This window comes from Hypomesus transpacificus, chromosome 5 (assembly GCF_021917145.1).
Source record: "Hypomesus transpacificus isolate Combined female chromosome 5, fHypTra1, whole genome shotgun sequence".
Lineage (NCBI taxonomy): Eukaryota > Metazoa > Chordata > Actinopteri > Osmeriformes > Osmeridae > Hypomesus > Hypomesus transpacificus.
The window spans coordinates 2,468,737-2,495,336 of record NC_061064.1 but is presented as its reverse complement, the minus strand read 5'-3'; the positions used below and the strand labels follow the sequence as shown (position 1 = coordinate 2,495,336).

Below are 26,600 nucleotides of genomic sequence, written 5' to 3'. Positions count from 1 at the left end.
ACTAGACAAATATCGACCTTGGCGGGGGTCAAACATTTAGGAAAACCAAAACAGATTATGTAGCTTATAACTCAATAGTTTATTGAGAGAAAACAAACGTAATGAATGTGTCTAGACTGGCCCACGTTTAATTTAAGCTTAACATTCCTCATTTTAAAATGCATGAGGCTATTTTAGTTCAATAGCGGCAGTCATTTATACTAGATGATTATCATTTAATCAGTCATAACTGGACTCGCGAAAGTCGCTTGTGAAAAGTATTAGGCTAAGTAATGTAATAATATTTACATTGTCTCAAGCGAATGATTTACTTTGGGTTTCATTTGCAAATGCAAATAGCTAAAAGACAATTTATCTGCGAGACCACCAGCTGACAAGCCCTACTGAAAGCTGAAGCGGGCGGAGCCGTCATCACAGCGACTTGAAGAAAACCGCCAACACAGACCAACCCAGTGGGCGGAGATCTGCGGCTTTCAGGTCTTTTCGCACCCAGCATTTTTCCATCCCATCACAATTTCGAAACCGAAGGAATGTGCGTCGCAGTTTGGACCTAAGTGTTTCCCGGTGAAGCGGACCACGCTGTTGACTTAAAAGAGTTAGTGTGTTGAGGGCTGAATGGTAAGCTACGGGAGCTGTTAGGTACCGACGACGGGACGTGTCTGTGGAAGTATTGTTTCCCCAATTTCCTCTCAACTACACTGAACTTTGAAACCCAGTAATCTCACCTGCGTATTGAAGTTACATTGAGGAACTACAAACATGTAAGATTAACCTATTTTAACCTCGTGTGGGGCTCTTAAAAATAATCTACAACTGTTCCTGTGTAGACCATAGTCGCCAGAGCATTCAGTGCTAAAAATAGCTTGTTACTTGAGAGGTGGTCGAATGGAATATTGCCTGATATAGGCTTCGCCTTTCTTTTAAAGTTTATTATTATAGGCTAAGAATTATATGAATCTGTCTGTGTGTTTTGGTTGTGCACTGTAGTAGTTAAGCCTATTGATGATACAGTAGGATATTTAAACCTTAATTGTCAAATTTGTTGAAGTATCGATCGTAAACAAATCTTGATTTAAAACATTCCAACATTTCCGACATGCCATCCGAACAGTTTGAATTTCAAACATGTTTTTCATGTTGGTGTTTGCCCCGTCTTGAAATTCTCCTCGGGGAACTATCCCGTCATGTTTTCCCTGACAGTCCAGTTGTCACGCTTGTCTGTACCTCATAAATTCAACTCTTCCTGTCGTCTCCTCAGGGGTCAAGCCGCCACGCAGAGCAGGGAGGAACTGTGCTAGAACCAGACTCTCAGCACCAGATGTGGACATAAGAAACTAAACATCCGCCTTGTGGAATTTACAAAGAAATCGATTCCATCAGTGTCAGTGTTAATATTATCCAAGAGGCCGTTTGAGACATGGCGTCCAGCCTAACGTGTGCGGGTGTCATATGGGCGCTTCTCTCGCTGCTGTGCGCCGCTGCGTCCTGCGTCGGGTTCTTCATGCCTTACTGGTTGCTAGGTTCTCAGATGGGCAAGCCCGTCTCCTTCGGAACTTTCCGCCGCTGCTCCTACCCAGTGCGCGACGAGGCGCGCGGCGCCACGGTGATGCTGGAGCAGTGCGGCCGCTACGCGTCGTTCCAGGGCATCCCGAGCCTGGAGTGGAGGATCTGCACGGTGGTGACGGGGGTGGGCTGCGGCTTGCTGCTGCTCGTGGCGCTCACCGCTCTCATGGGCTGCTGCGTCTCCGATCTCATCTCCAGAACCGTGGGGCGTGTGGCCGGAGGCATCCAGTTCGTAGGGGGTGAGTACCTGGGATGAGAGGGGGAGGAGGGAGGGGAGCGTGGGGTGAGTCCCACCTGGGATAAGGGGTAAAGGGGTGGGTGTGGTGGGCGAGTCCTATCCTGGGTAAGAGGTAAGGTGGGGTGGGGGGGGGGGAGTCCTGCTGTGGACAGGGGGTAAATGGGTGGGTGGAGGTATGTTTGGGGGAATCCTGTCTTGGATGAGAAGGAGAGGTGGGGTGAGGGGGTGAGGGAGAGGGGGCGAAAGAGAGGGGGGCGAGGGAGAGGGGGGGGTGAGGGAGAGGGGGCGAAAGAGAGGGGGGTGAGGGAGAGGGGGCGAAAGAGAGGGGAGCGAGGGAGAGGGGGGTGAGGGAGAAGGGGTGAGGGAGAGGGGGCGAAAGAGAGGGGGGTGAGGGAGAGGGGGGGGCGAGGGAGAGGGGGTGAGGGAGAGGGGGGACGAGGGAGAGGGGGGGCGAGGGAGAGGGGGGGCGAGGGAGAGGGGGGGCGAGGGAGAGGGGGCGCTGTGGTTTTCCTTGTCAGCATGCTGCTGTGTCCTCTAAGAGAATTGCTCCGGGAGGTCAGCGCTGGAGGGGGAGTGAAGGCATCTGTAAATCAGATGGCACAGTCAGCCACTCCTCTCTTTGTCCCCCCTGCCAGCTCCTCTCAACACTGCCACCCCCTCCGCCTCCCACTCACATTGTTCCCCTATCTGCCCCCCCGCACAGTCTCCCTCCCCCGTCCCTGTCCCCCCCCTCACGATCTCTCCCCCCTCTCTCACTCAGCCTCTACCTCCCCCCTCCCTCACTGTTCCCCCTTGTCCTCTCTAAACTGTCTCCCCCTCCCCTCACTATCTCCTCACCCCCCCCCCCCCCTCACTATCTCCTCACCCCCCTTCCCTCCAGAATTACTTTGACCGCTGGTCTCTCTTAGAGAGCTGTGCTGTGTGAGCAGGGGTTGATTAAGTGTGACTTCTAGCTGGGCTCGCGCTGCCTGGCTGCCTCTCTGGAGGCCCAGCCCATTTCATGCATGATAAAACGTCTCCTGACATTAGGTCTCCTGGACAACGCAGTGCCTGCTGATCACTTATTCATGGGGTGGGGGGGGTCGGTTCTTCTTCTCTGCTCCGCAATGTTGCGTTTAGCCCGCGCCCTCGGCTGAGCGGCGTTGGCCACACTCAAGAGAGGGGAGCACTTCCTGTTGGAGGAGAGCACTTCCTGTTGGAAGAGAGTCAGATGGCTGAGCGGTGAGGGAGTCGGGCTAGTAATCCGAAGGTTGCCGGATTGATTCCCCGCCGTGCCAAATGACGTTGTGTCCTTTGGCAAGGCACTTCACCCTACTTGCCTCGGGAGGAATGTCCCTGTACTTACTGTAAGTCGCTCTGGATAAAAGCGTCTGCTAAATGACTAATTGTAAATGTAAATGTAAGAGAGCACTTCCTGTTGGAGGGGAGGACAGTGGAGGAGATGCTGTCTCTCTCAAGGTGCGGCGTTTTAGTTGTCAAGACCTGCTCTTGTCTGATGCTGTAACGGGGCTTTCACCCTTTGTAGCTTCTTACAGGAAGTAGTTCAGTGCTTTAGAACCACAGCCCTGGGTCTGGTCCGGCTGGTGTCCTTATACTGCTTGCTTTACCATCCTCTGTGTACCATGCCATGGGTGCCTGTGTGTCATGGTATCTGTACATGGGCCCCTGGAGAGAAGCTATTAACGAAGGTGGTGTCATCTGGTGTAATTAAATAAGGTGGCTCTGGTGGTATTAACTATGGTGGTATTACATGTGGTGGTTATTAAATGTAGGCATATTAACTATGGCTATTAACTAGCGATGGTGAGAAGCCATTAGCTTGGAGGTGGTCCCAGTCCTTTGAGACTACATTACTGATGTGGTTTCATAGATGTGGCCTGTTTTTTTTGTTGTAATGTCAGCCTTATGGACTCTCCTCCTCTCCCATGCAGGGCCCCATTCCTCAGCCTCGCTGCCTTTATGTATAGCTGTGTATTTCACCGCTGGGGGAGGGGTGGGCATGCAGAGAAAGGGAGAGCTGGAGGAGAGAACAGGGAAGGGGGACAGGAAGTGGAACAGGGAGGAGTAGCAGTATAGAGTATCAGAGCTCTATTGACTTGCTCTCTCCTGCAGGCTGACGGAGGGTTCTGGAGATGAATTCTTCCCAGCAGGACTTGGAATGTGACGGAGAATCCAAACCCTTCCCTGCAGTCTGTGGTTTCACTTGGCTCTCCATGAATCTAGTGCTTCTCCTACAGACGCTCCCCCTTGCCCCCCGATGGGAAGAAATCTCCCCCCCCCTCCCCCTCTTTATAATCCGATCCTCCTTCTGTAGCGGAATATTGACTCCCTTCCTCCTTCCTCTGTCTCTCCCTCAGTTCCTCCCTCTCTACAATCTCCCTCCCCTCTTCCTCCCCCCTCCCTCCCCCCTTCCATCCACCTTATGTCCCTCCTTCTCTCCCCCCATCACCCTCCCTATCTCCCTTGTCCCTCCTTCCCCCTCCCTCCCTCCTACTTCCGTCCTTCCCTCCTTCCTCCTACCTTCCCCCCTCCCCCTTTTATGTTCACACTGTGCTCTCCAGACAGCACCTGTCAGGTGATCTCTCCCCCCCCCCCACCCACACACACATAGACACAGCATAGATTGCCGCCTCTGATAATCACATACACTCAGGGTGTGAACACACACACACACACGCACACGCACACACATACACTTATACCCAAACACACACACACATATACTTACATCCACTAATACACACTCACCCACACTCACACACCACCACTAACAACCGCCACCCTCTAGTCTGTGTCTCTGACATGCTCACACTAGAGCTCCACCTCATTACTGGCTCTGTTGTTTGATGTTGAATGCTTCAGCTCAGGTACAGACCCAGCTACTCTGAAGGATGGTCCACGGCTCTCGTTTGTTCTTTCTTTGGTCATCTCTGCTCATTTACGTTCATCTCTGGTCATCTCCGTTCATCCACGTTTATCTCTGGTCATCCCAGCGTGTTTCAGAAGAGCCAGGAGGGCAGGCAGAGCTCAGCGCTTTCCAAGCAGTGAAAACACCCAGATTTCAAAAGAAAACAGGAGTCGTTTTCATGTGTGACGCTGCAACAACAAACCAGGCTCTCTCTCTCTCCAGACACAGATGTGCGTGTGTGTGTGCTGGATTGAGATGTGTGTGTGTGTGTGTGTGCTGGATTCAAATGTGTGTGTGTGCTGGATTGAGATGTGTGTGTGTGTGCTGGATTCTGATGTGTGTGTCTGCTGGATTGAGATGTGTGTGTGTGTGCTGGATTGAGATGTGTGTGTATGTGTGTGCTGGATTCAGATGTGTGTGTGTGTTGGATTGAGATGTGTGTGTATGTGTGTGCTGGATTCAAATGTGTGTGTGTGCTGGATTGAGATGTGTGTGTGTGTGCTGGATTCTGATGTGTGTGTGTGTTGGATTGAGATGTGTGTGTATGTGTGTGCTGGATTCAGATGTGTGTATGTGTGCTGGGCTCGGAGCTGGCCCTGGACCAAACTTACCACGAGGCAGCCAGCTGAATGATTAAACATGGATCATTCATCTGGGAGACAGGCATCGGGGGTCTGGGGCCACATTACAGTCACTTACTCTGGACTCAGTATAGATCTGGAAACTATGGATGGCTATAGCTCAGTAGAGCATTTGGCTACAGACCCAGAGGTCACGGTTCAGATGAAACTAAACAGATAAAAGCGTTAAATACTGAGTATATGATTATTTATTGTTCAGACTGCATTTCTTCAGGCTGTGAACTCTCCCACCAAGCCTCCACGTATGTGCACACGCGTGTGTGTGAGTGGTGGTCAGCTGTGCGACTGGTCAGGGTGGGTGGTGAGAGGGGTCGTCAGCAGGGAGACGGCCGGTTTTAGCTGACCCCCCGTGACCCGGGCGAGGCGGGCCGAGACGGGCAGGTCACAGGAGGGAGGGAGAGACTACAGACAGAGAGAGAAGCAGATACTCAACAGGGAGGGAGAGAGGAGGAGAGAGAGAGAGAGAGGCAGAAGGAGAGAGGCAGTGAGAGAGGCAGAAGGGGAGAGAGAGAGAGGCAGAAGGAGAGAAGGAGAGAGGCAGACGGAGAGAAGGAGAGAGGCGGACGGAGAGAAGGAGAGAAAGAGAGGCAGAAGGAGAGAGAGGCAGACGGAGAGAAGGAGAGAGAGAGGCAGACGGAGAGAAGGAGAGAGAGAGGCAGAAGGAGAGAGAGAGAGGCAGAAGGAGAGAGAGAGAGGCAGAAGGAGAGAGAGAGAGGCAGAAGGAGAGAGAGAGAGGCAGAAGGAGAGAGAGAGAGAGGCAGAAGGAGAGAGAGACACAGAGGCAGAGTGGACAGTTGCTGGAGCTGGAGACTTGGAGGCAGCTAATGTACAGTATCCCTGCTGTACTGTTCCTCTGTGTGGGCCTGGAGAACAGGAATCTCCTCATATCAGATAACCTCCATTTGTCATCTATATACTCATCAAGTCACTGCGTGTGTCTGTGTGTGTGTGTCTGTGGTTCCATGATTATGTGTGCTTGGAAGCCTGGGTGTAACTTGAGCTTTATGTGTCCTTGTTGGGTGGTTGAATGTGACAGAGCATGTGTGATATATGCGTGTGTGTGTGTTGTAGCCTATGCGGGGATGTTTGAGTAATACATGCGTGCGTGTGCATGTGTGTGTGTGTAATGTGTGTGTGTGATGCGTGCTTGTGTGTATGCGTGTTTGCGTGAGCGTGTGTTTGCGCTGTGGCGTCTGGTCCTCGCAGGGCTGAGGGAATGCTTCAGGGGCTTCTGTGTCTGACTGAGGAAGGAATGCTGGGAATTCACTTAGAATGCTGGAGGACAACCCCCTAGCAGCTCCCCGTCTCCCTGCCCCCCACCCCCCCCCTCACTCCATCCCAGAATATTAAGCCCAGACACTTTTCCCTGGCAGAGTGACTGTGTAGACCCTTAGACTGCACGCCTCACTGCCTAGGCCTGGTTTCTCTCTGCTAACACGGCGCTGCGCACGTTCTCCTGATCTCATCTCCCATCTTGTCAGATGCATTCATGTGTGTGTGTGTGTGGAAAACTGATATGCTGCAACACAAAACCGGCCTCGGAAATATCGCTTTTTTTTTCTTAACGTTCAGGCGGGGGCAGAAACGGATCTGGAGATAAGATCTTCCATTAACTGTAGATGGCCTGCGACTTTGGTTGGTGCTTTTGATTCAGAACAGTGCCGAGGCTCCATTGTGATTCGGGTTAATCTGCAGTGTTCCCAGACAGCATTTGACACATGCTAATACCCTCATTCCAAGGCTGCGTTAATGGTCAGACCAGCCATTAGTATGAAATGTAAACACAATAGCGACGCCAAACCATGATTATACTGTGTTGTGTGAAAACATGCAGTGAAGAATGTAGCCAGTCAACAGTTTGAATCACAAATACACACAGTAACATTCAGCCCTGCGCTGCAGCACAGTCCAGGCTCTCGAGTTGCCTGGTTCTGAAGTGGTCTTGGTGTTGCCCCCTTGACCTTGTGTGGAGGATCAGAGACCAGTAGAGAGAGAGACCAGCAAAGCGGAGACCAGCTAGCGGTGTCTAAGCTGCTGAGAAGGACGTCTGTTTCGCTCTGATTCCTGAGTATAATGTGAGTGGTCAGAATGTGGAGGGAGAGGGAAGGAGACACCACAGCCCTCAGAGAGACTGCCCTGGTCAGCTAGACACGACAACATGTTCAGTTAAAGGTTATAACATGTTCAGCTAGACGCTATAACATGTTCAATTAGAGGTCAGAACATGTTCAGTTAGAGTTTAGAACATGTTCAGTTAGAGGCTATAACTTGTTCATCTAGCAGTAATACAGTGTTCAGGTAGCAGTTATTAGGCAGCAAACTCTTGAGTGACATGTTGACTAATTCAGTTGCAGTCCATGTTGTGTTGTAATTTGTAGGTAGTAGCTAGGGAGAAGTGTCACGACAGTGACAGTTAGAGAGGGAGTGAAGAAAGTCTGTGGAGTTGAACAGGAATCCCAAGACTGTCGACCAAAGTAGAGAATGTGGGTGAGGGGAAAACAGTGAAACATCCTAGCACCGCTATTCCCACCCTACCACCCTACCTCACCACACCAACCCACCACCTCCACCTTCCGCTTCACCCTGGTGGCACCACCCCACCTGTCCTTTACACCCAGTCAGAATGACACGCCGCAAACCAGCTGTTGACCAGCAAGTAACCATCTGGTTGTGCTTGTTGAAGGCACCAGGCCGGTGTGTGCTGTGTCGTCAGTGACAGGGAAGCCAGCCAGACAGAGCCGGCTGCCAGTGAGGTTTTTAAATGAGGGACAGAATGAGGAGGCAAGTCACGTGGCAATTTACAGATGTTAATTATGCAAGCTCTGCCTTACATATCTTTCAGCCTGCAGGGATGGTGTGAACTACCACATATGGAATCTGCATGTGATCCACTGGGGGTTTTAGCAGAATGAAACTGTCAAAGCAGTAGGTGTTGGAACTGCTAAAGCAGTTTTAAAACTGGGGGCTTCATGAAAGATATCTCCACGCCTGGAGTCCACAAGAGAGGTCTGTATTGTTAACATCGCAGGCCGTTTTAAAGAAGAGAGGAGTGAACAGAATGAAAGGCTACAATTCTTTTTCCATCCCAGTGAAGAGCGAGATATTCACCCACAGAGCGAGCGTCGTCAACACAAGCAGAGCTCCACTGTCAACACAAGCAGAGCTCCTCTGTCAATAGAAGGAGCAGAACAAAGAGATCTCTGTGGAGCGGATATTTCAAAGGGGCTCTACCCTGTCCAGCACCCAGAACCTGAACCCAGAACCTGAACCCAGAACCTGAACCCAGAACCTGACACAGAACCTGAACCCAGAACCTGAACCCAGAACCTTGGCCCACCAGGTTTCTAGATCACTCTGTTGAATCAGCTCTCTTAGTTCTGTTACACTGGATCTGAGCTTGTTATCAGCGGTAGTCATGGTTACAGTGGTTCTGTTCTGAGCTTATGTTCTTAGCTGGTGACAAAGACTTCTCAGTTGTACCATGTGTGTTGGGTGGACCACCAGAGTGGATGGAAAGGGTTGGGTGAAAGGGGATAGGTATAACTCAGTGGTTACAGCATTTGACTGCAGATTAAGAGGTGGCAGGTTCAAATCCACCCCTGTACGTTGCTTTGATTGAAAGCCTCTACTAAATTAATACTGTGGCATGAATGTACCATCAGAGTATGTGAAGCAAAGAGTATGTATCATACTGTCAGATTTAACCGTGTCACTCTGTGTGAGTCGCAGACTTCTCAAGAACAAAAGTCTGTTCTAATGAATAGAAAGTGTTCAATTAATAGAAAATACAATCTTATTATTATCATGAAGCCTTGCCTGCTACAGTGTAAGCCGTCATACTTGAATATTGAACTCCTGAATGTCAGGTCCCTATCCACCAAGGCTATGTTGATGGGTGATTGGATAACTTAGCATGAGCTAGGAGTGGCTTCCTCGGAGCAGCTCTGTATAACTAGATCCATCCTCAGTGCAACTGGCTAACCAGACCGTTGGTCTGTGGTGTGGCAGGAACAGTGCCTCGCAACAATCTGCCGTTGTTATGCCCATGAAGCCTGCCTTTGTCAACCATGTGCAGCTTTAAAACGCATTCACGGGCTTGCTCCAACACACACACGCTGAGGCTCGCCTTCAAATACAAACACACACACACACTCTGACATTCGCCCACAAATCACCACAGATACGCACGCACGCAGACACTCACACACACACACACACACACACACACAGACACACGCTCTGTATGCAGTTGGCCAGCTGCCTGCTCTCTGTTGAGCGATTTTCCTCCCAGACCACTGGAGTGATGGAGAGAGGCCCCTCCCCAGCGCCCGAGTTATTGGGGTCTGATGACAAGCGAGGTGCTTATCAGCCCACGCAGGCAGGTCCCCACCCAGGGCTGTCAGTTACACACCAGGAGGGCGGAGGTGGCTGGGTGGGGTGGATGTGGGGTGGAGGTGGATGTGAGGTGGATGTAGGGTGGATGTGGGGTGGAGGTGGATGTGGGGTGGATGTGAGGTGGAGGTGGATGTAGGGTGGATGTGAGGTGGAGGTGGATGTGGGGTGGATGTGAGGTGGAGGTGGATGTAGGGTGGATGTGAGGTGGAGGTGGAGGTGGATGTGGGGTGGAGGTGGATGTGGGGTGGATGTGAAGTGGAGGTGGATGTGGGGTGGAGGTGGATGTGGGGTGGAGGTGGATGTGGGGTGGATGTGAGGTGGAGGTGGATGTGAGGTGGAGGTGGATGTGGGGTGGAGGTGGAGGTGGATGTGGGGTGGAGGTGGATGTGGGGTGGAGGTGGATGTGGGCTGGATGTGAGGTGGAGGTGGATGTGAGGTGGAGGTGGATGTGGGGTGGAGGTGGAGGTGGATGTGGGGTGGAGGTGGAGGTGGGGTGGAGGTGGAGGTGGATGTGGGGTGGAGGTTGCAGGGTGGATGTGGAGAGGTGGATTTGGGGTGGGGTGGGTGGGTAGGTAGGGTGAAGGTGGGGAGGGGTGGAGAAGGGTGGTGTAACTCAAGCCCCTCCTGTGACTGCGGGAGGAGTCTGTGAGGCTGTTAGTGCAGCTGGCCAGGGAAGCAGACAGTCCCCAGCTCTCCCTTGTCCCAGCTGTCACACCTCATACTGACTTCATCCACTTCCCTGGGCTGGCCTGGCCTCCCACTCCCCCTTCTCCCCCCTCGCCTCCCCCACCCAGAGAGAACCGCAAAGCTGTCCCCCAGGTGGCAGGTGACAATGTGTGTGTGAGATATCACACTCCGCTGAGATGGGAAACAGATGTCATCCAGAGTCCCTAAACATACATTACACACACACACAAACACAAATACTCACAAACACAAATACACACAAACACAAAAGCTCTTTGTAGATGCGGTCGCTGTCTGTGTCCCACCTGTTCTTATTGACACTCATTTCCTCGTCCTCCCTTATGGCCGGTCCAGCTCAGTAAACAGACCTTGGGAGCTCTACTGTACTGTACTGTACTGTACTGTACTGTACTCTGCTCTGCTCTGTCCTCCCTCCCCTACCACCAGTCTGCTTCATGGCCTGTTTGCAGATAGTTCTCCGTCCCTCAGTTTCCCTTAGACAGACCTAGTGAGCTCCTAGGAAGAGATGTCCTGTTTGGACCTCTCAAATACGCGTCAGGAAACCATGCATGAGGTCAGCCGGAAGCCGTTAGCCCTCCAGAGAGACGGCTAGTCCTGGCCACCCCAGTCCGCTGACGCGTCTGACAGGTCGGTTTGAAGGCTCTCGTTTTAACACGCCATTTAGTTTTCCGACCAGAGACTGGAGAGTCGTTTGCTTCTGTTATTTAGATGTTTCTTTGTGGCTGTTGTGTGTATCTGTTTTGGGGTTGCCTGGTCTGGCCTGGACTGGTCTGGTCTGGACTCATGTGGCACCACTGGGCACCAGAGTCTCGCCCGCGCCAACCTTGGCATTCCTGCCCTGCTGTGCTACTTCCCAGATAGGGACGTGGCAGTGGAGACATTGTTGGTTTTTCTTGGTTATATTTAGAGATTCTAAACTCCTTACTGGACCCTGGGGACCTTGTTCCAGGAAGTAACAGATATACGTCAACCATTCTGTAGCTGTGTAGTTCAATCTGCTGTCTGGGTGAAATGTTATTGTGTTTCCCCATGTGTGTTTACTGTGGTCCTGCAAGTATTTCCATTTATATGAGTTTGACACATACACTCACACACACACACTCACACACTCACACACACACTCACATACACACACACATACACACAAAGCAATGCTCTTGAGTCCAAACACATGGTAGGATACTTGTTGTTCACAGCACACTTTGTACCTCTGTGGATGTGTGACACCTTTAATAGTGATGATGTAGTGCTTGAGCGTGTGTGTGTGTGGGTGCGTGTGCATGTGTGTATGTGTGTGTGACACCTGTAATATCGATGATGTAGTGTGTGTGTGTCAGTTCCTGTACATCACGGGCAAGTTCTAGCATGTAGGAAATGTGAGTGCTTACCCTGTTTGTCCAGCTATCTGAGCACTGGTAGCACCATGAGGTGGAAACCAACAGTTCCCAGGTTAAGATTGAGCCCGTATGGATTCAGACACTACTGTAAGCAATGTCTGTTAAGGTGTGATGGTGGAGTATTAGATGCTGCCCATAGCTCTGCTTAAGCATTACCAACTTAGGAGCTCATCTAAGCCCTCCTCCCCCCTCTCATACCCCTCTCCTCCCCTGTCCCGACCCCCTCCCCGGCCCAGAACAGAACACTGTATTCCACGGCGTAGGAACATGCAAAGCAGAGGGAGAGAGCAGGGAAAAGGAGCCCTCCTCTCTCCCCCTCCCCCTCCACCCCCCCTCCCCTCCACCACCTCGTCTGATGAGTGAGTCAGGCTGCAGCCAGCAGGACTCAGGTCGTCCATATGGCCATGGAGGACAGTGTGGAGGAGGAGGAAGAAAAGGAAGGGGGGGGAGGGGAGGAAGGGAAGGAGGGGGCAGGCAGGGATGGGCGGGAAGGAGGCGCAGGAGGAGGAGGAGCAGGAGGTGTAGCAGGAGGAGGAGCAGCAGGAGGAGGAGCAGGAGGTGGAGGAGGAGCAGGAGGAGGAGGAGGAGGCGCAGGAGGAGGAGGAACAGGAGGTGTAGCAGGAGGAGGAGCAGCAGGAGGAGGAGCAGGAGGGGGAGGAGGAGCAGGAGGAGAGGAGGAGGAGGAGGAGGAGGAGGAGGAGGAGGAGGAGGAGGAGGAGGGAGAGGGGGAGGAAGGGAGGAGGGAGGGAGGGGCAGCTTTAAATCCGCCCAGCAGTCTCCCTTCACTGCACGCCAAATGCTCCCTCTATTTCTTAAAGGTTATTTTGACAATTTGACTTACAGGAACGTAGTTCCCAGATGCCTCCTGTGTTTCTCAGTTCTGAGGAGATGGAGAGAGAGGATGAGGTGAGAGGAGAGGAGAGAGAGAGAACAGGTGAGAAAGAGATTAGGTGAGAAAGAGATGAGGTGAGAGGATGGGAGAGAGAGATGAGGAGAGATGAGAGGATGGGAGAGAGAGAGAGAGCGGATGTGAGAGAGGCGAGAGAGAGAAGAGGGTGTTGAATGGAGCAGTAAGAGGCTAGCACACGCAGATAACGAGCCGCTTGCAGATAAAGACTGAGATGCGGGGGGGGGGGGGGGGGGGCGGAGGTGTGGAAGGGAATGTAACGGTACGTACGGTACAGTTGGACTGTGTCTCCGGGAATAAAGACAGGAATAGATGAGATATGTGTGAGAGTAAAAACTGGGTCACGTTTGACGAGGCCTTGTCTCAGCACAGCACAGCGAGCTGCAAGCCTGCACGCTTCAGAGGGAACGGCACAAGATGAAGAGGAGTCCAACTGTTTGATCTTGTGATGGAAACACAAATGTTGGAATGGTTCCCCCCCAGATCTCCCGAGGGGTACTTTAGTTACGCAGCGTCTTCTAGCAGGACCCGGGTCCAAGAGGAAGTGTTGGCTTCTGGCTGAGGGTGGCTGCTAGGCAGGACTGGTTCCCAGCCCCCTCTGTAAAATATGTTCCTGCGTACATTCTTTGTTTCACGTCACTTTTTCCACCGTCTCCCTGGTGTCCGTCTATGGAAAGTCTCTGCCCTGCAGCCTGCCTGCAGCCTGTACCACAGCTCCCTGCCTGCCTGCCTGCCTGCCTGCAGCCTGTACCACAGCCCCCTGCCTGCCTGCCTGCCTGCCTGCCTGCCTGCCTGCAGCCTGTACCACAGCCCCCTGCCTGCCTGCCTCTCATTCTTAGCTCCGGAACATATCTTTGATTAAAGCATTGTATTCGTTTTCATCAAATTTACACATGGGGTGGAAAAATGGGGTTACGTAATCCTCGTGTTATTCAACATGGTATTCCCCATGCTCTAGGAGAGTGTTGCTAGGACGACCAAGTTTCAATGAAGCTACTTAGTGTGGGGCTTTCTCCAGCATCTTGATTTGATTGGGTGGTGCTTGTGTTTGGAAGAGAGACCCCCAGCTGAGTCGTGGTTACGTTTCAGGCGTGGTCCTCTTGGTGCAGCCAAGTATGTCCATGTGTTTCTGCTTGTCTGAGTGATGAATCACTCTATTGTCCTCCAGCCTGGACCACAGAATTCCAAGCTACAGGGCTTCTTACTCTGGTAACTCTACTTCCTGGTAACTATCTCTGATAACTCTACTTCCTGGTAACTCTATCTTTGGTAACTATTGGTAAACATCTCTGGTAACTCTACTTCCTGGTAACTATCTCTGGTAACTCTACTTCCTGATAACCATCTCTAGTAACTTTACCTCTTGGTAACTCTCCCTCTGGCTTTTGTATTTTACGTTACTCGATCCGCCACATCAAAGAGGCAGATATCTGTGGATAGCAGCTCAGCCGCGATCATTTCCACCATTACAGCGTGTGATGGGAACTTCACCTCCTCCCTCCGGAAAGAGACACTCCCTAGTGCACAGACACACACCAAGGCTTATGCTATGTGCTGATGCTTACAGGCTTCCATTTCCAGAGGATGATGTTCCTGGGGGATTATGTAAAGTCCTGGTTTTAAACTGCAGTGCAGCAGCAGCAGTCCGTTTGATATTTCCTCGCCGTACCAGTGGACACAATCTGGATCCCAACTCATAAAAAGCAGTGCCGTTTCTAGTCATTTCCACATTGATAACGACACCTTGACTTACTACTACATGTATACATTTGTAATCATCTGTGTTTTGGAGGGTTGATAATCATGCACCATTGCTTTTGTAGTGTGACAGTTCAATCTGTCATTAGGGCGTGTGAATGTGTCCTTTTTGACTTTGGTTTTGTTTCATGGAACCATCCGCATCAGTTTTAGTGCCCCAGGGTTTCACTGGTGTCTGCTAATGATGAGGTAGTTGAGATGTAGGATGAGGAAGGATGAAGCCCTGCTAATTTGCATGATGTTTGTTCCCCAGCTCCAACCACCTCCCCTCCCCTAGGCCCCAGCCTCTCCTCCCCCACCCAGCCCCAAACACAGCCTCACCTCCCCCACCCACCCCCAAACACAACCTCACCTCCCCCACCCACCCCCAAACACAACCTCACCTCCCCTCCACCCCCAAACACAGCCTCACCTCCCCCACCCACCCCCCAACACAACCTCACCTCCCCTCCACCCCCAAACACAGCTTCACCTGCCCCACCCACCCCCAAACACAGCCTCACCTCCCCCCCCCCCAAACACAGCCTCTCCTCCCCCACCCAGCCCCAAACACAGCCAATCCTCTCTTCCCCCAACCACAGCCCCCCCCCCCCCCACTGCTCTCAGCATTGATCCTCCTCCCCCATGCCCTCCAGGGTCATCAAAGCAGAGGGTCGTGGGAAACGATAGAAACTCACAGTGGGAAACTTCCAGAACACTTCTCCAAACCACACCCATGTGGCCTCAACATAGGCATGCTCTCCAAACCTCGGCCTGTGTTTGTTTTCAATGATGGTCCGATTAAACTTGTATGAGACCTTGATCTTGATCTGTATCTTGATCTAGATAAACCTGTATATATTTTTTATCTCGACAAATCTGTATCTTGATCCTGACAAATCTGTGTCTTAATCTTGACACATTTGTATCTTGATCTTGACAGATCTGTATCTTGATCCAGAGGAATCTAGATCTTCGAGCCAAGTCTCTTGCTGGTCCTTCTGAGGGGCAGGAGGGGCTCTTGAGGGCAGGAAGGGCGGTGCCAGAGCTGGGTAGGCCAGCAGGGTGACATGGGGAGGATCACTCTGGGGAGAGAGAGGCAGGCCTCTGTGCCCAGGTCTGTTAGCAGCTAGCAGGGGATGCTAACTGCATTGCTGCGTGGCTCCACGGCTCACGGATGCTATCCCAGCTTGTCTCTGCAGCATCCAGGCTCCGACAGGCCCCAGGGTGCTTCGGGAGGGGTTACATTTACATCTGATTTATTTAGCCGACGCCTTTATCCAAAGCAACATAAAAATAGGGCATATAGAAAGTACAGAAAGAGATCAAGGATTAGAATTGCAGAATTGTGTGCGTCTCTGTGTGTGTCTTGGTGTCTCTGTGTGTGTCTCTGTGTGTGTGTCTGTGTGTGTGTCTGCGTCTGTGTGTGTGTCTGTCTGTGTGTGTGTGTGTGTGTATCTGACAGGGTGGCACCTGGGTGAGGCAAGATCACAGAGCTGCTGAAGAGAACTCTCTCTCTCTCTGGGGACAGTCAGCCTGCAGCATGAGAAACACACACACACACACACACACAGAGACACACACATTCTCTCTCACACACAAACACACATGCACACAAACATTCTCTCTCTCTCTCTCTCTCTCTCTCTCTCTATCTCTCTCCCTCTCTTTCTCTCACACACAGACATACACACACACAGATGCACTACAGCAGCAGGGCAGCTGTCCTTATATGTTGCTATAACTCTCTAAGACATGTCGTGGATTGTATATCTGCTTGGCTTGATAAATCCTCAACTCAAAGCAAGGAAGTCGGGTCTTGAAAGAGAGATGGTTTTTCAGTGGAAACCTTGTCAGCTTTTTCTGGAGTCCTGACGCTGAAGTGTCTAACTGTCTGGGTGAGATGAAGGTTTGAAATAGGATTAAAGTTTCAGGTCAGGGTGTGCTCTCTGAGGACCGTCGTGAGAGGTCAGAGTAATGGACTGGAAACAAACAGCTCTCTCTTCCCAAACAGTCCAGTCAGTCATCTATTCTCTCGTCCCAAACAGTCAGTCAGCCTCTGGTCCTAAACAGTCAGTCAGTCATCTATTCTCTCTGCCCAAACAGTCAGTCAGCCTCTGGTCCTAAACAGTCAATCAGTCATCCTGTCTCTCTTCCCAAACAGTCAGTCAGACTCTGTTCCTAAACCGTCAGCCTCTCTTCCTAAACAGTCAATCAGTCACCCAGTCTCTCTTCTCAAAGAGTCAGTCAGACTCTGTTCCTAAACCGTCAGCCTCTCTTCCTAAACAGTCAATCAGTCATCCAGTCTCTCTTCCCAAACAGTCAGTCAGGCTCTGTTCCTAAACAGTCAGCCTCTCTTCCTAAACAGTCAATCAGTCATCCAGTCTCTCCTACTAAACAGTCAGCCTTATGTTGAGGCATTAAGCCGGAGCTGTTGTACCGACTTTCCCTGAACAGATAAGCACGAAGCTCCAGATAATATTATTTACAAAATCACTCAGGGCTGCAACACGGTCATGTTAATTACCATGTCATCTCTCTCTCTCTCTCTCTCTCTCTCTCTCTCTCTCTCTCTCCCTCTCTCTCTCTCTCTCTCTCTCTCTCTCTCTCTCTCTCTCTCTCTCTCTCTCTCTCTCTCTCTCTCTCTGTCTCACACACCCTCATGTTTTACTCTCTCTTTCCACGTCTCTCTCTCTCTCTCTCTCTCTCTCTCTCTCTCTCTCTCTCTCGCAATCCCTCTTTCCCACCTTTCTCTCTCTCGCTTTCTTTCTACTGTCTCTGTTTCCTCTTTTTCCTTCTGTCTCAGAGACTAAATCTGATACTCTAAATGATGCTTCTCCCACCATATTCTCATTATTATCACGTGGAAGTTCTGCTTATCACTTCCTGCTTCTGCCTTTGATGTTCTTATCTGAGAGAGCGCAGCCTTCAGAGACGCAGTCGTATCTGTGCGCCTCTTTATGGCGTCCCACAGGGTACAGTTAAGGGTTCAAAGGTCACGTCCAGGGAGTTCTGTTTTAGACAGTTGCTGATAAATCTGCCCTTGATCTACATGTCTGTCTGTTAACACATAACTGAGGGTGGCAACAAGAATCCCATTTTTACTATTTTAATGTATTCATTTAGCAGACGCTTTTATCTAGAGCAAAGTAAAGATTGTGCAATTGATGGGTACAGCAGAAAATAAAGAATCAGAAGTGCTCTAACAGTATTTTGGTTTGTTACAGTCTAGGAACAGTCTGTAAATGTATTTACTAGCCACATTTCAAGGTAACCACATCGCAGCTAACAGACATGGTCAACAAAAAAGAATACCACATTGACTTGAAGGATTTGGAAAATCGTTGTGTTCAGTTTAATACGGCATGCAGGTATGATGTCCCGGTCTATTTGAGAGGAGATAGTGGAGCGGCAGCAGGCTTGACTGTGGAACAGCAGCCAACAACTAACAGAATGATTTTGATTATGCAAAATTATTCAAACAAATACTAATTAACATGTTTATGTTACCGGCTCAGTTCTATTCTCACGTTGCTGAGAGTTGAACAGCTTAATGTCTACCTACGATTTTCAAATGAGTCTTCAGACACGGTCCTCTTGGTTTTGCTGTCTGGCTGCTGTTTGTGAACACCTCCTCTGTGCTCCGAGGTTTCCATTCCTCTGCCAGGTCACTCCTCTTGCACACAGACACGACAACACTGGGCTCCTCAAGACACTTTTAGCCTGGAGAGGAAACTATGTGGTGTAGGCAGAGACCAGTGAGAGACCAGTGAGAGACCAGGCAGAGACCAGGCAGAGACCAGGCAGAGACCAGTCAGAGACCAGTCAGAGACCAGGCAGAGACCAGTCAGAGACCAGTCAGAGACCAGGCAGAGACCAGTCAGAGACCAGGCAGAGACCAGTGAGAGACCAGTGAGAGACCAGTGGGAGACCAGTGAGAGACCAGTGAGAGACCAGTCAGAGAACGGGCAGAGACCAGGCAGAGACCAGGCAGAGACCAGTCAGAGATCAGTCAGAGACCAGTCAGAGACCAGTCAGAGACCAGGCAGAGACCAGGCAGAGACCAGGCAGAGACCAGGCAGAGACAAGGCAGAGACCAGGCAGAGACAAGTCTGTGCTGAGGGCCTGGGGGGTGCTCTGTGTTACCCCTGGTGATGGAAGTGAGGAGCAGGGGGGGTGGGAAGTGACAGGAAGAGTGGAGGAGGGGGGTGGATGAGCGGAGGAAGAGGGGGGGAGGAGAGGGGAGAAGGAAGAGGAAGATGGAGGAGGAAGAGGGGACGATGAGGGAGGAGGAGGGGGGGGGGTAGCCTCCCAGCCTCACCAAGTGTGGGTGTCCCAGCTTTGTCTTCACCATCGGCACTGCAGAGAAATTAAAGCCAATTACATGGAGCTTTACTGCCGGGTCCAGGGACTTTCAACACAGGCCTTGATTGCTTTGGAATATCCCAACACATTAGAGCAGCACCGTGCTCTAGCTATGCATGTCTGTCTAGAATCATAGAGCTACAGGAACCAAACAGTTCTATAGACCTGTTATTACGTGGTTCGGTATGTCATGGAGTGGACATGATAGATTCATGTAGACCACAGGAAGAGAAGGAGACTGGATCTGCTTCAACTGTGCAGAGTCCAACCCAGTAGCAGAGAAAAAATACATCACATGTCTTCATTATAATCAGAGCAGAAACAGATGTATTTACACATACAAGGAATTTGCTTTGGTGATTAACAACAAACATTTAAATTGTATTTATATGCTTGTATCCAAAGCGATACACTGAAGAAAGAGTGCATGGAGAAAGTAGAGCAGAAAAACTAAGGGACTGATAAGTACGTAGTTCTAACAGTATTTCATTGGTAAAAGTATTTTTCTGTTTTGTCTCTGTAGCTAGTTCCGTGAACTTACACGATATGCATCTTCAAATGTCATGAATTTTCCACGAGTCACTTAATGTGCCTGCAGGCAACACAAGACCTATCTTGTTGTCTCTGTTTTTGTTGGAAGTCGAGGATGTGTGTATGATGTCACCCCTCTGGTTCCTTAAGCAGGGGACAATGGGGAGGAGGCCCCTTTAAGAGGTGAAGGGATACGATCCATGGTGATGAGGAGGTTGGGGTCCGTAGAGGTGGAGGGATACAGTGTGTGATGATGGTGCTGCATGTCCCTTATAGCTCTATGTATTTATGTTATTGTTACTCCTCTCAATTATTCATTGGTGATTCCAAGTCAATTCTCAGTCTGTTTCATAAATATGTAAATGATTCTAAATAATTAAATCTGTCTTTTCATGAAATGTTTAAAAAAGAATTGTCTTAGAACATGCTTTAAACCATTTGCTATATTGACTAATCTCTCTTCCTCTCTCTCTCTCTTTCCTGTCTCTCTACCTATTTCTCTTTCTTTCTCTCTTTAACTCCCTCCCTCCGTCCCTCCCCCCCCCCCCCCCTCCCTCCCCCCCTCCCTCCCTCCCTCCCTCCCTCCCTCCCTCCCTCCCTCCCTCCCTCCCTCCCTCCCTCCCTCCCTCCCTCCCTCCCTCCCTCCCTCCCCCCTCTCTCCCCAGCTCTGTTGATAGGGTCGGGGTGTGCCCTGTACCCTCTGGGCTGGGACAGTGAGGAGGTCCGTCAGACTTGCAGCAACAGCTCCAACCAGTTTGAGCTGGGTAAGGTCATGTCCTAACTGGATATTGGGATGTCTTTTCATGTCAAGTAGTCATGTAACCATATCTTGTTGGTTTGTGTGTATGTATACCCGTGTGTGTGTGTGTGCGTGCCTGTGTGTGTATATGCCTGTGTATGTGCCTGTGTGTTTGCACCTGTGTGTGTGTGTGTGTTTGTGTGGTTTGGGGTGCGTGTGTGCGTATGTGTGTGTGTCCAGGTTCCTGTGAGATGGGCTGGGCGTTCTACTGCACGGGCGCCGGGGCTGCGGCCGCCATGTTGTTGTGCACCTGGCTGGCCTGCTTCGCTGGCAGGAAACAGAAGCAGTACCCCTACTGACTCTGAGCGGGGTGAGACCACATCTCCACTGGGTGACAGCTCTGTCTGCTGACACGTGCACCAGTCACATGACCATGTCTTGTTGGTGTGCGTGTGTGTGCTTGTGCGTGCGGTTTCGTGTGTGTTCATGTGGTTATGTGTTTGCCTTTTCTCGTGTGTGTGTGTATGTTTAGTGCTGTTTGTGCGGTTTCGTATGTGTGCGTACGGGGTCCTGCGTGCCTGTGTGTGCGTGTGTGTGTGTGTTTCTGTGTGTGTGTGGCAGGAAGCTGTACCTCTACGGAGGACCGGCCAGGACGCACCATGCCGACCAGCAGGACCATCAGGCGCATGTCATCGTCCGCATGGCTGGATGCCGGACGCCCACTGACACCACAGACTCCATCCACAGCCAGTAAACCCACAGCTATGCATCCTGTAGACACGCCCCCTAGGCCCCGCCCAGCACGGAATAGCTGGTCCAACCCCAGGGGATTCAGCCCACCACAGTCATCAACGGCAGCAAGAGCCATATAAATAGTGCCGCCCCTTTCCACTCCCCTGCCTGTACCGCCCCTCCATCGTGATCCCAGTGTTTGCAGAGTCGACGGGGAGGAGAATCGATCCACCTCCAATGTTACTTTTGTTCGTACGTGTTTTATATCTTAATATTTAATTCAACTATATCTCCACGTTTTTTTTGTATTGCCTTAAATATTTAAACCTTTGCTGGTAACTTGCAATAACTTGTCTCAACATTGTCACTATGAATATTACAGCACACATAGTTATATCACAGGTATTATAAGGCCATAGTATATATGTTTATTGTAGGTATTATTGTGTTTGATTATGTACATTGTATTATAGTAGCATTGTGTAAGAAACTTTTGTACTAAATATATTGTAAATAGTGTTTCATTAAGTCTTAATAAATCTATGACGTGTGTACCTGAGGTATGTTTTCATGAAGCAACGTAGTGGGAGAAGCAAACGTGTGTTAGATTGAGGCTGTGTGTGTGTGTTTGTGTGTGTGTGTCTGTGTGTGTAGAAGAGAGACACCAGAGAGTAGAAGATCTGGTCCTAATGAGGGCATGATTGTCTTATTATGTATGCAACATGAGTAGATGTATAAGTAACAAGCAGAGATGACCTATATAACAGCACGTAACTCCAAATAATCACACATTCAGCACTTTCTCCCATAAATATGATCCAGAATTAATGAAATATGGAGAATAGGAATCAGGTTTTTGAGAAACCTTAGTTAAACCTTCATTAAAAGCTTGGTTAAAACTTTAAAAACGTAAAACTTTTTTATAACCTTATTTACCTTTTATCAGGAAGGATTCGGAGTGTGAGTTCATGCCTGTGGACTTTTTAAACCTGTGTACAATTTAGTCATTGTTTGTTCTCTTACAATACTCTCGGATGATCCTGTTATTCCTGTATCCAACAGAGCAATGTGCTACTTTATGTCATGATATATAATTTTCAGTGGGTACACAGCTGTTGTTAAACTAAGGTGTGTAAATTCAGTGTGATTGAGTGATAGTGCACCTTCTGCTGGGTAAAGTGGAAAACAGCTTCAAATTAACAAACTGTGCAACAGTGCCCTCCAGTGGCGTAGTGTTAGACCTACAGTCTGTTTCATGTATGTTGTTTCATTCTTATCTTTTACGTATAAATACACACAGTCAACATCAAGATACAATACAAGTTTTCCATCTTAATACTGTGCCTTTATTAAATCTCTGTAGCGTTTTATACACTTTCCCACCGTGACAAGGAAATGAAAACAAGCTTTTTCTTTCGCAACATAAAATGTCAAACATCACACTCAGAAATGACACTTCCATACAGTACAGACTGCTATGGTCTGATTGTATTGGGAAACACAGCAGCTAATGTGAACAGAATGAATGAGAAGGAGAAATGTGTTCCCCCTTCAGGAAATAGAGCTAGCACCAATTGGCTACTGCTCCCTACTGGCAATATTAAGCAAGGCTCAATATCTACCCATATCTAGTACAACAGTACAACACAATGTCTGAAAATACAACAAAATATCACAAAAAACAGTGACCATACATTTTGTGTGCATCACAAAGGCCTAGTGCAGAAGCGGGGGGGGGGGGGGGGGGGGGGGGGTAGACACAGACAGAGAAGCAGTATCGTCAGCCAGTAAAGGCTTTTAAAGAGCAGAAAGCAGGCAGCGCTGTAGGAGTCAGGAGGACCAAGCATGTGCAAAGTCCAAGGTCTGACTGGAGCCCTACCCCTCCTCTCTTCCTGCCAGAGTGCAGGGCCAAGCCTCCACTCTCTATCTCCACCTCAACCACTCCAGCACCCGGACTCCCCAACAGCAGTCAGAAAGCTTTTAACCCTCAAGTTATAAGAGATGTTAGTGCATTTAGTATCAAAGAAAATGACTCCAAAGTTAAAGGAAGATCTTGGATGTGGAATGCTAATCGTGTTAGGCTGTTCTGTTAGAAGCACAGGCGTGTCAAGCTCTAGACTCTGGAGGGCAACCAGCACAGGCAACCAGCACAGGCAACCAGCACAGGCAACCAGCACAGGCAACCAGCACAGGCAACCAGCACAGGCAACAGAAACCCAGCATTAGTAACACTTCATATTTTTCTTGAAAATACTTTACAAAACTATTGAATTGAATACGTGTTGCCTATGGAATAATTATGATAGGAAATTGAACACACCCACGAAAGAGAACATGAAATATCAATATGACATATATTGTTTTAACTGTCGCTACACAATTACTGATGATGTGCTATGTAAGCCAGAGTGGCTGATAACTAATGCGCCATGCTAACTGGCTACTGATATTGATTAAACATCAACGAGATTATGCATTTTTCAACTTCAACATTGTCCTCTGATACACTTCTGTCATGCTCTTTGAGACGCGGTGCAAATACAACATAATACAATGACCTCTAAAAGCACCAGATGGTTTTATGGGGCTTGGTTGATGGGTTTTATTGTAAAACATAGATAACAGGGAAGAGGCGTATAGCAACCTAGAAGGCCTGACTTCACGGTCTCCAATGATCTCTAACGATCCTTAATGATTCAGAACCGTCGTGCGTGATCTGTGTCATTTCCGTTTGGAGACGTGAGGCTTTGTGTATTAATGATGGGAAACGACTCTTCCTGTCAGTTCCCACTAGCCGTGGCAGTCCTACAAGAGCCCACTCCCCTTAAGGTGTGTCAGAAAGTGGGCCTCACCCCCTCCCGTCTCCTCGAAACAAACTCGGCTGTTTTTAAGAATGAGAGGTGATTGATTTGTTTTGGAAGTTTGTGAGTTCGGTGTAGCGCTGTGATAGAGGATGACACTGACCAGTAAGAGGAAGCTTTCAGCCTCGGCTCAAGAATTCTACCTTGGATGTGATGGAGACGAGCGGAAAGACAGAAAGATCTCTCTCTCTCCCTTGCCCTTGTTTGTGTTACATTGATGCCCTTGTGACCATGCGTTCTGCCATGTCTGCAGACTACGTGAAGCGCTGTGTGATAATATAAAAAAATCGATTCAAAAAACATCTCATTGATTTGGCTTTCTAAACGGAAACAGATCGTCACGGAGACAAAAGCCCCATGGCTACAGGAAGTGACATCACCAGTGCCAGCAGCCAAGGCCCGAAGGGGAGGATCATGTTGACGCCAGAGCAGATAAAAATATTTCCTAGAAAGACGGAAACAGAACATCAGGGTCTAATTCTTAAATATTGATACAAGACACATGACTGCACATATGACACTAAGCCTTCACACAGGTGTTCAAAAGATGAAACGCACTCAGAAAATGTAGATCGGTAGGTAGACAGACACACAGAGAGATACTATATAGACATAGAGATGTATACAGTAAATCACAAATAGACATCACATTGCATTTAGCAGACGCTCTTATCCAGAGCGACTTACAGTAAGTACAGGGACATTCTGGCCGAGGCAAGTAGGGTGAAGTGCCTTGCCCAAGACACAACGTCATTTGGCACGGCCGGGAATCAAACTGGCAACCTTCAGATTACTAGCCCGATTGCCTAACCACTCAGCCACCTGTCTATAGACTATAGATCATATATTCATCCCCTTAGGGAAGGTACCCTTACATCAGTGTATGAATGTAGTCTAGGGAGTCAGATGGCTGAGCGGTGAGGGAGTCTGGCTAGTTATCAGAAGGTTGCCGGATCGATTCCCCGCCGTGCCAAAATGACATTGTGCAAGGCACAAGGCCTTGGGCAAGACACTTCACCCTACTTGCCTCGGGGAGAATGTCCCTGTATTTACTGTAAGTCGCTCTGGATAAGAGCGTCTGCTAAATGTAAAATGTAAATGTAGTCTGTGTTCATGTGTACACCAGCAATTCCCCACAGGAGAAGAAGTTGAACAGGAAGTTGAACAGGACGCCTTACTTGGGTGCACGCCCATGCTGTTCTCCTTCCACACGCTGCCCTGGTACACCCTGCAGGTGTAGGTGTAGGGCTTCTCATCCGCCATAGGGGCCCAGGTGAGGCGGCAGAGTGTGGGGGTGACCAGGCTGACGTTGGCCCTCCGCCGGTTGTCGGCGGAGACCAGGGCCACAGCGTTGGGGTACGTGGTACCCACCAGGCGGCTGTCCTGCTTGAACTCACAGTAGGGCCCTGGGAGCTGGTTGGTGGGGGGGAACTCGCAGTCCACCCGGATGTTGCGCTCCATGTAGGTGAGGCAGGGGTACATCTGGGGCCCACGAGGGGTGTACCAGAACCCTGAGGCTGCTGAGACAAACACTGACACACATACAAGGAGACACGCACACACGCTGATGAGTACTATCAGAGACCTAAACCAACAACACGTGCATCTGTCATATGGAAAAGGGAAGGTAACAGAGGATAGGACGATATAGCGTTCAAAGACTGGCATTGTCTACTGTACCACGCTTAGGCTTGCAAAACTAAATAATGATATACTGCAAGGCAGTAAAGGTTCCTTTTAAAGTTATTGTAAGATGTTTTTGTATTGCTTCATGCATCTGTTGTCGGTTACCTAAAAGCAGACCGGCTGTGGCGGAGAGATGTGGCTCCATCTTGCCTGGGTTGTTTTTGGCCCAGTCAGCTTGAAAAGGTTTTTGTCCCTGTGGATTTTTTTTACAATAATCACACAGAATTGTTGCTAGGCAGGCAATGTCATTCACGTAGTCTCAGAATGCATCAGGCCTATACAAATGAATATAAAGAAATGCTTAAGGCCTAACACTACAGTTAATTAGCCTACTGTAGGCCTATAGCTATTAAAGAAAGGCTAAAACGATGTTAAGAAACTGGGCAAATAAGGCAAAGGTCACATGCAAGAAACATGTCAAGACTGTCTTTCTCCCAAAGAATAAACGTAAAATTCGTATTTCTATGCCACATGACAGGGGGTAACATCGCCCCATCCTATGTCTCCCGGCAAACGGGGCCTAACCCCTTGTTTAGGCGGTTTGACAGACTACGCCCCGAGTCTGCAGTCTATCCTTACTAACACTGCACCAATACGAATTCCGCATTTTACCAGCACATGTCTGGATCAAAGAAAAAAAGAACGATGGCATTTACTATTTGGCTTTAACCTACAAGGTGCAGTAATAAAAATTGGCTACCTCGTACAATGCAACAAATATATCAATGTAAATCAATCCTTTGCCTTTGACTGATCCGAACATAACCGATTACAACGTCTTGATTTCACCAACCTGAAAAAAGTTGAAACAGATTTCACCCTCTGTTTAAGATCAAAGCAGCGACTGCGACTGTCTTGCCGTGAGCTACTGTAGATGAGACTGGCGCGTGCCGACAGATTCGGTTTAGTTGAATCAATTTTAAGGTTATCCACACTCCACGAGACCAGCGTCTGTGACAACACATGGAACTGTCCTCGGTCGGCGTGGTGCTGAAATGCCGGTTAGTGAACCTCCTACATGAGAGTTTTATATTAAACCGCCTATGTAATCTGATATCGCTGTACCAGCACGGAGAAAGCCCATTGACCGATTTGTTAGGGCAGATTCATAATAGGCCTGTAATATTGACATTGCGCTACAATTCAGCCTGGAGGCGACCCTGACAGTAGGATTTGAAAGTGAATGTCTAAT

The 26,600-nt window shown here is 49.5% G+C and overlaps 2 protein-coding genes across 3 annotated transcripts; one reads left to right on the top strand and one right to left on the bottom strand.

The window, feature by feature from the left end:
• Positions 1–419: 419 nt before the first annotated feature.
• lhfpl6 (LHFPL tetraspan subfamily member 6) lies at positions 420–21,415 on the top strand. 2 transcript variants are annotated; one of them, XM_047020518.1, is made up of 5 exons: positions 420–761; positions 1,259–1,802; positions 20,056–20,154; positions 20,370–20,499; positions 20,751–21,415. In XM_047020518.1, exons 2-4 carry the CDS (start codon positions 1,418–1,420, stop codon positions 20,486–20,488), a joined length of 603 nt encoding a protein of 200 aa, XP_046876474.1. In that variant the 5' UTR covers positions 420–761; positions 1,259–1,417; the 3' UTR covers positions 20,489–20,499; positions 20,751–21,415. The 2 variants fall into 2 exon arrangements, with proteins under 2 accessions (XP_046876474.1, XP_046876473.1); XM_047020517.1 differs by having other exon boundaries at positions 20,662–21,415.
• Positions 21,416–22,919: 1,504 nt separating this feature from the next.
• si:ch211-215c18.3 lies at positions 22,920–26,390 on the bottom strand. The gene is made up of 4 exons (XM_047020519.1): positions 26,202–26,390; positions 25,514–25,601; positions 24,901–25,254; positions 22,920–24,167 (listed from the first exon to the last, which is right to left on the bottom strand). Exons 2-4 carry the CDS (start codon positions 25,551–25,553, stop codon positions 24,061–24,063), a joined length of 501 nt encoding a protein of 166 aa, XP_046876475.1. The 5' UTR covers positions 25,554–25,601; positions 26,202–26,390; the 3' UTR covers positions 22,920–24,060.
• Between the last annotated feature and the right edge of the window lie 210 nt (positions 26,391–26,600).

What these genes read in the sequence shown, in the direction of transcription:
- lhfpl6 (XM_047020518.1), top strand. Translation starts at nt 1,418, where the DNA reads ATGGCGTCCAGCCTAACGTGTGCGGGTGTCATATGGGCGCTTCTCTCG. An exon ending in AGGCATCCAGTTCGTAGGGG is followed by an intron (nt 1,803 to 20,055) that starts GTGAGTACCTGG and finishes CTCTCTCCCCAG; the next exon opens with CTCTGTTGATAGGGTCGGGG. An exon ending in CTCCAACCAGTTTGAGCTGG is followed by an intron (nt 20,155 to 20,369) that starts GTAAGGTCATGT and finishes GTGTGTGTCCAG; the next exon opens with GTTCCTGTGAGATGGGCTGG.
- si:ch211-215c18.3 (XM_047020519.1), bottom strand. Translation starts at nt 25,553, where the DNA reads ATGGAGCCACATCTCTCCGCCACAGCCGGTCTGCTTTTAG. An exon ending in CACAGCCGGTCTGCTTTTAG is followed by an intron (nt 25,255 to 25,513) that starts GTAACCGACAAC and finishes TATGTGTGTCAG; the next exon opens with TGTTTGTCTCAGCAGCCTCA. An exon ending in CAGCATGGGCGTGCACCCAA is followed by an intron (nt 24,168 to 24,900) that starts GTAAGGCGTCCT and finishes CCGTCTTTCTAG; the next exon opens with GAAATATTTTTATCTGCTCT.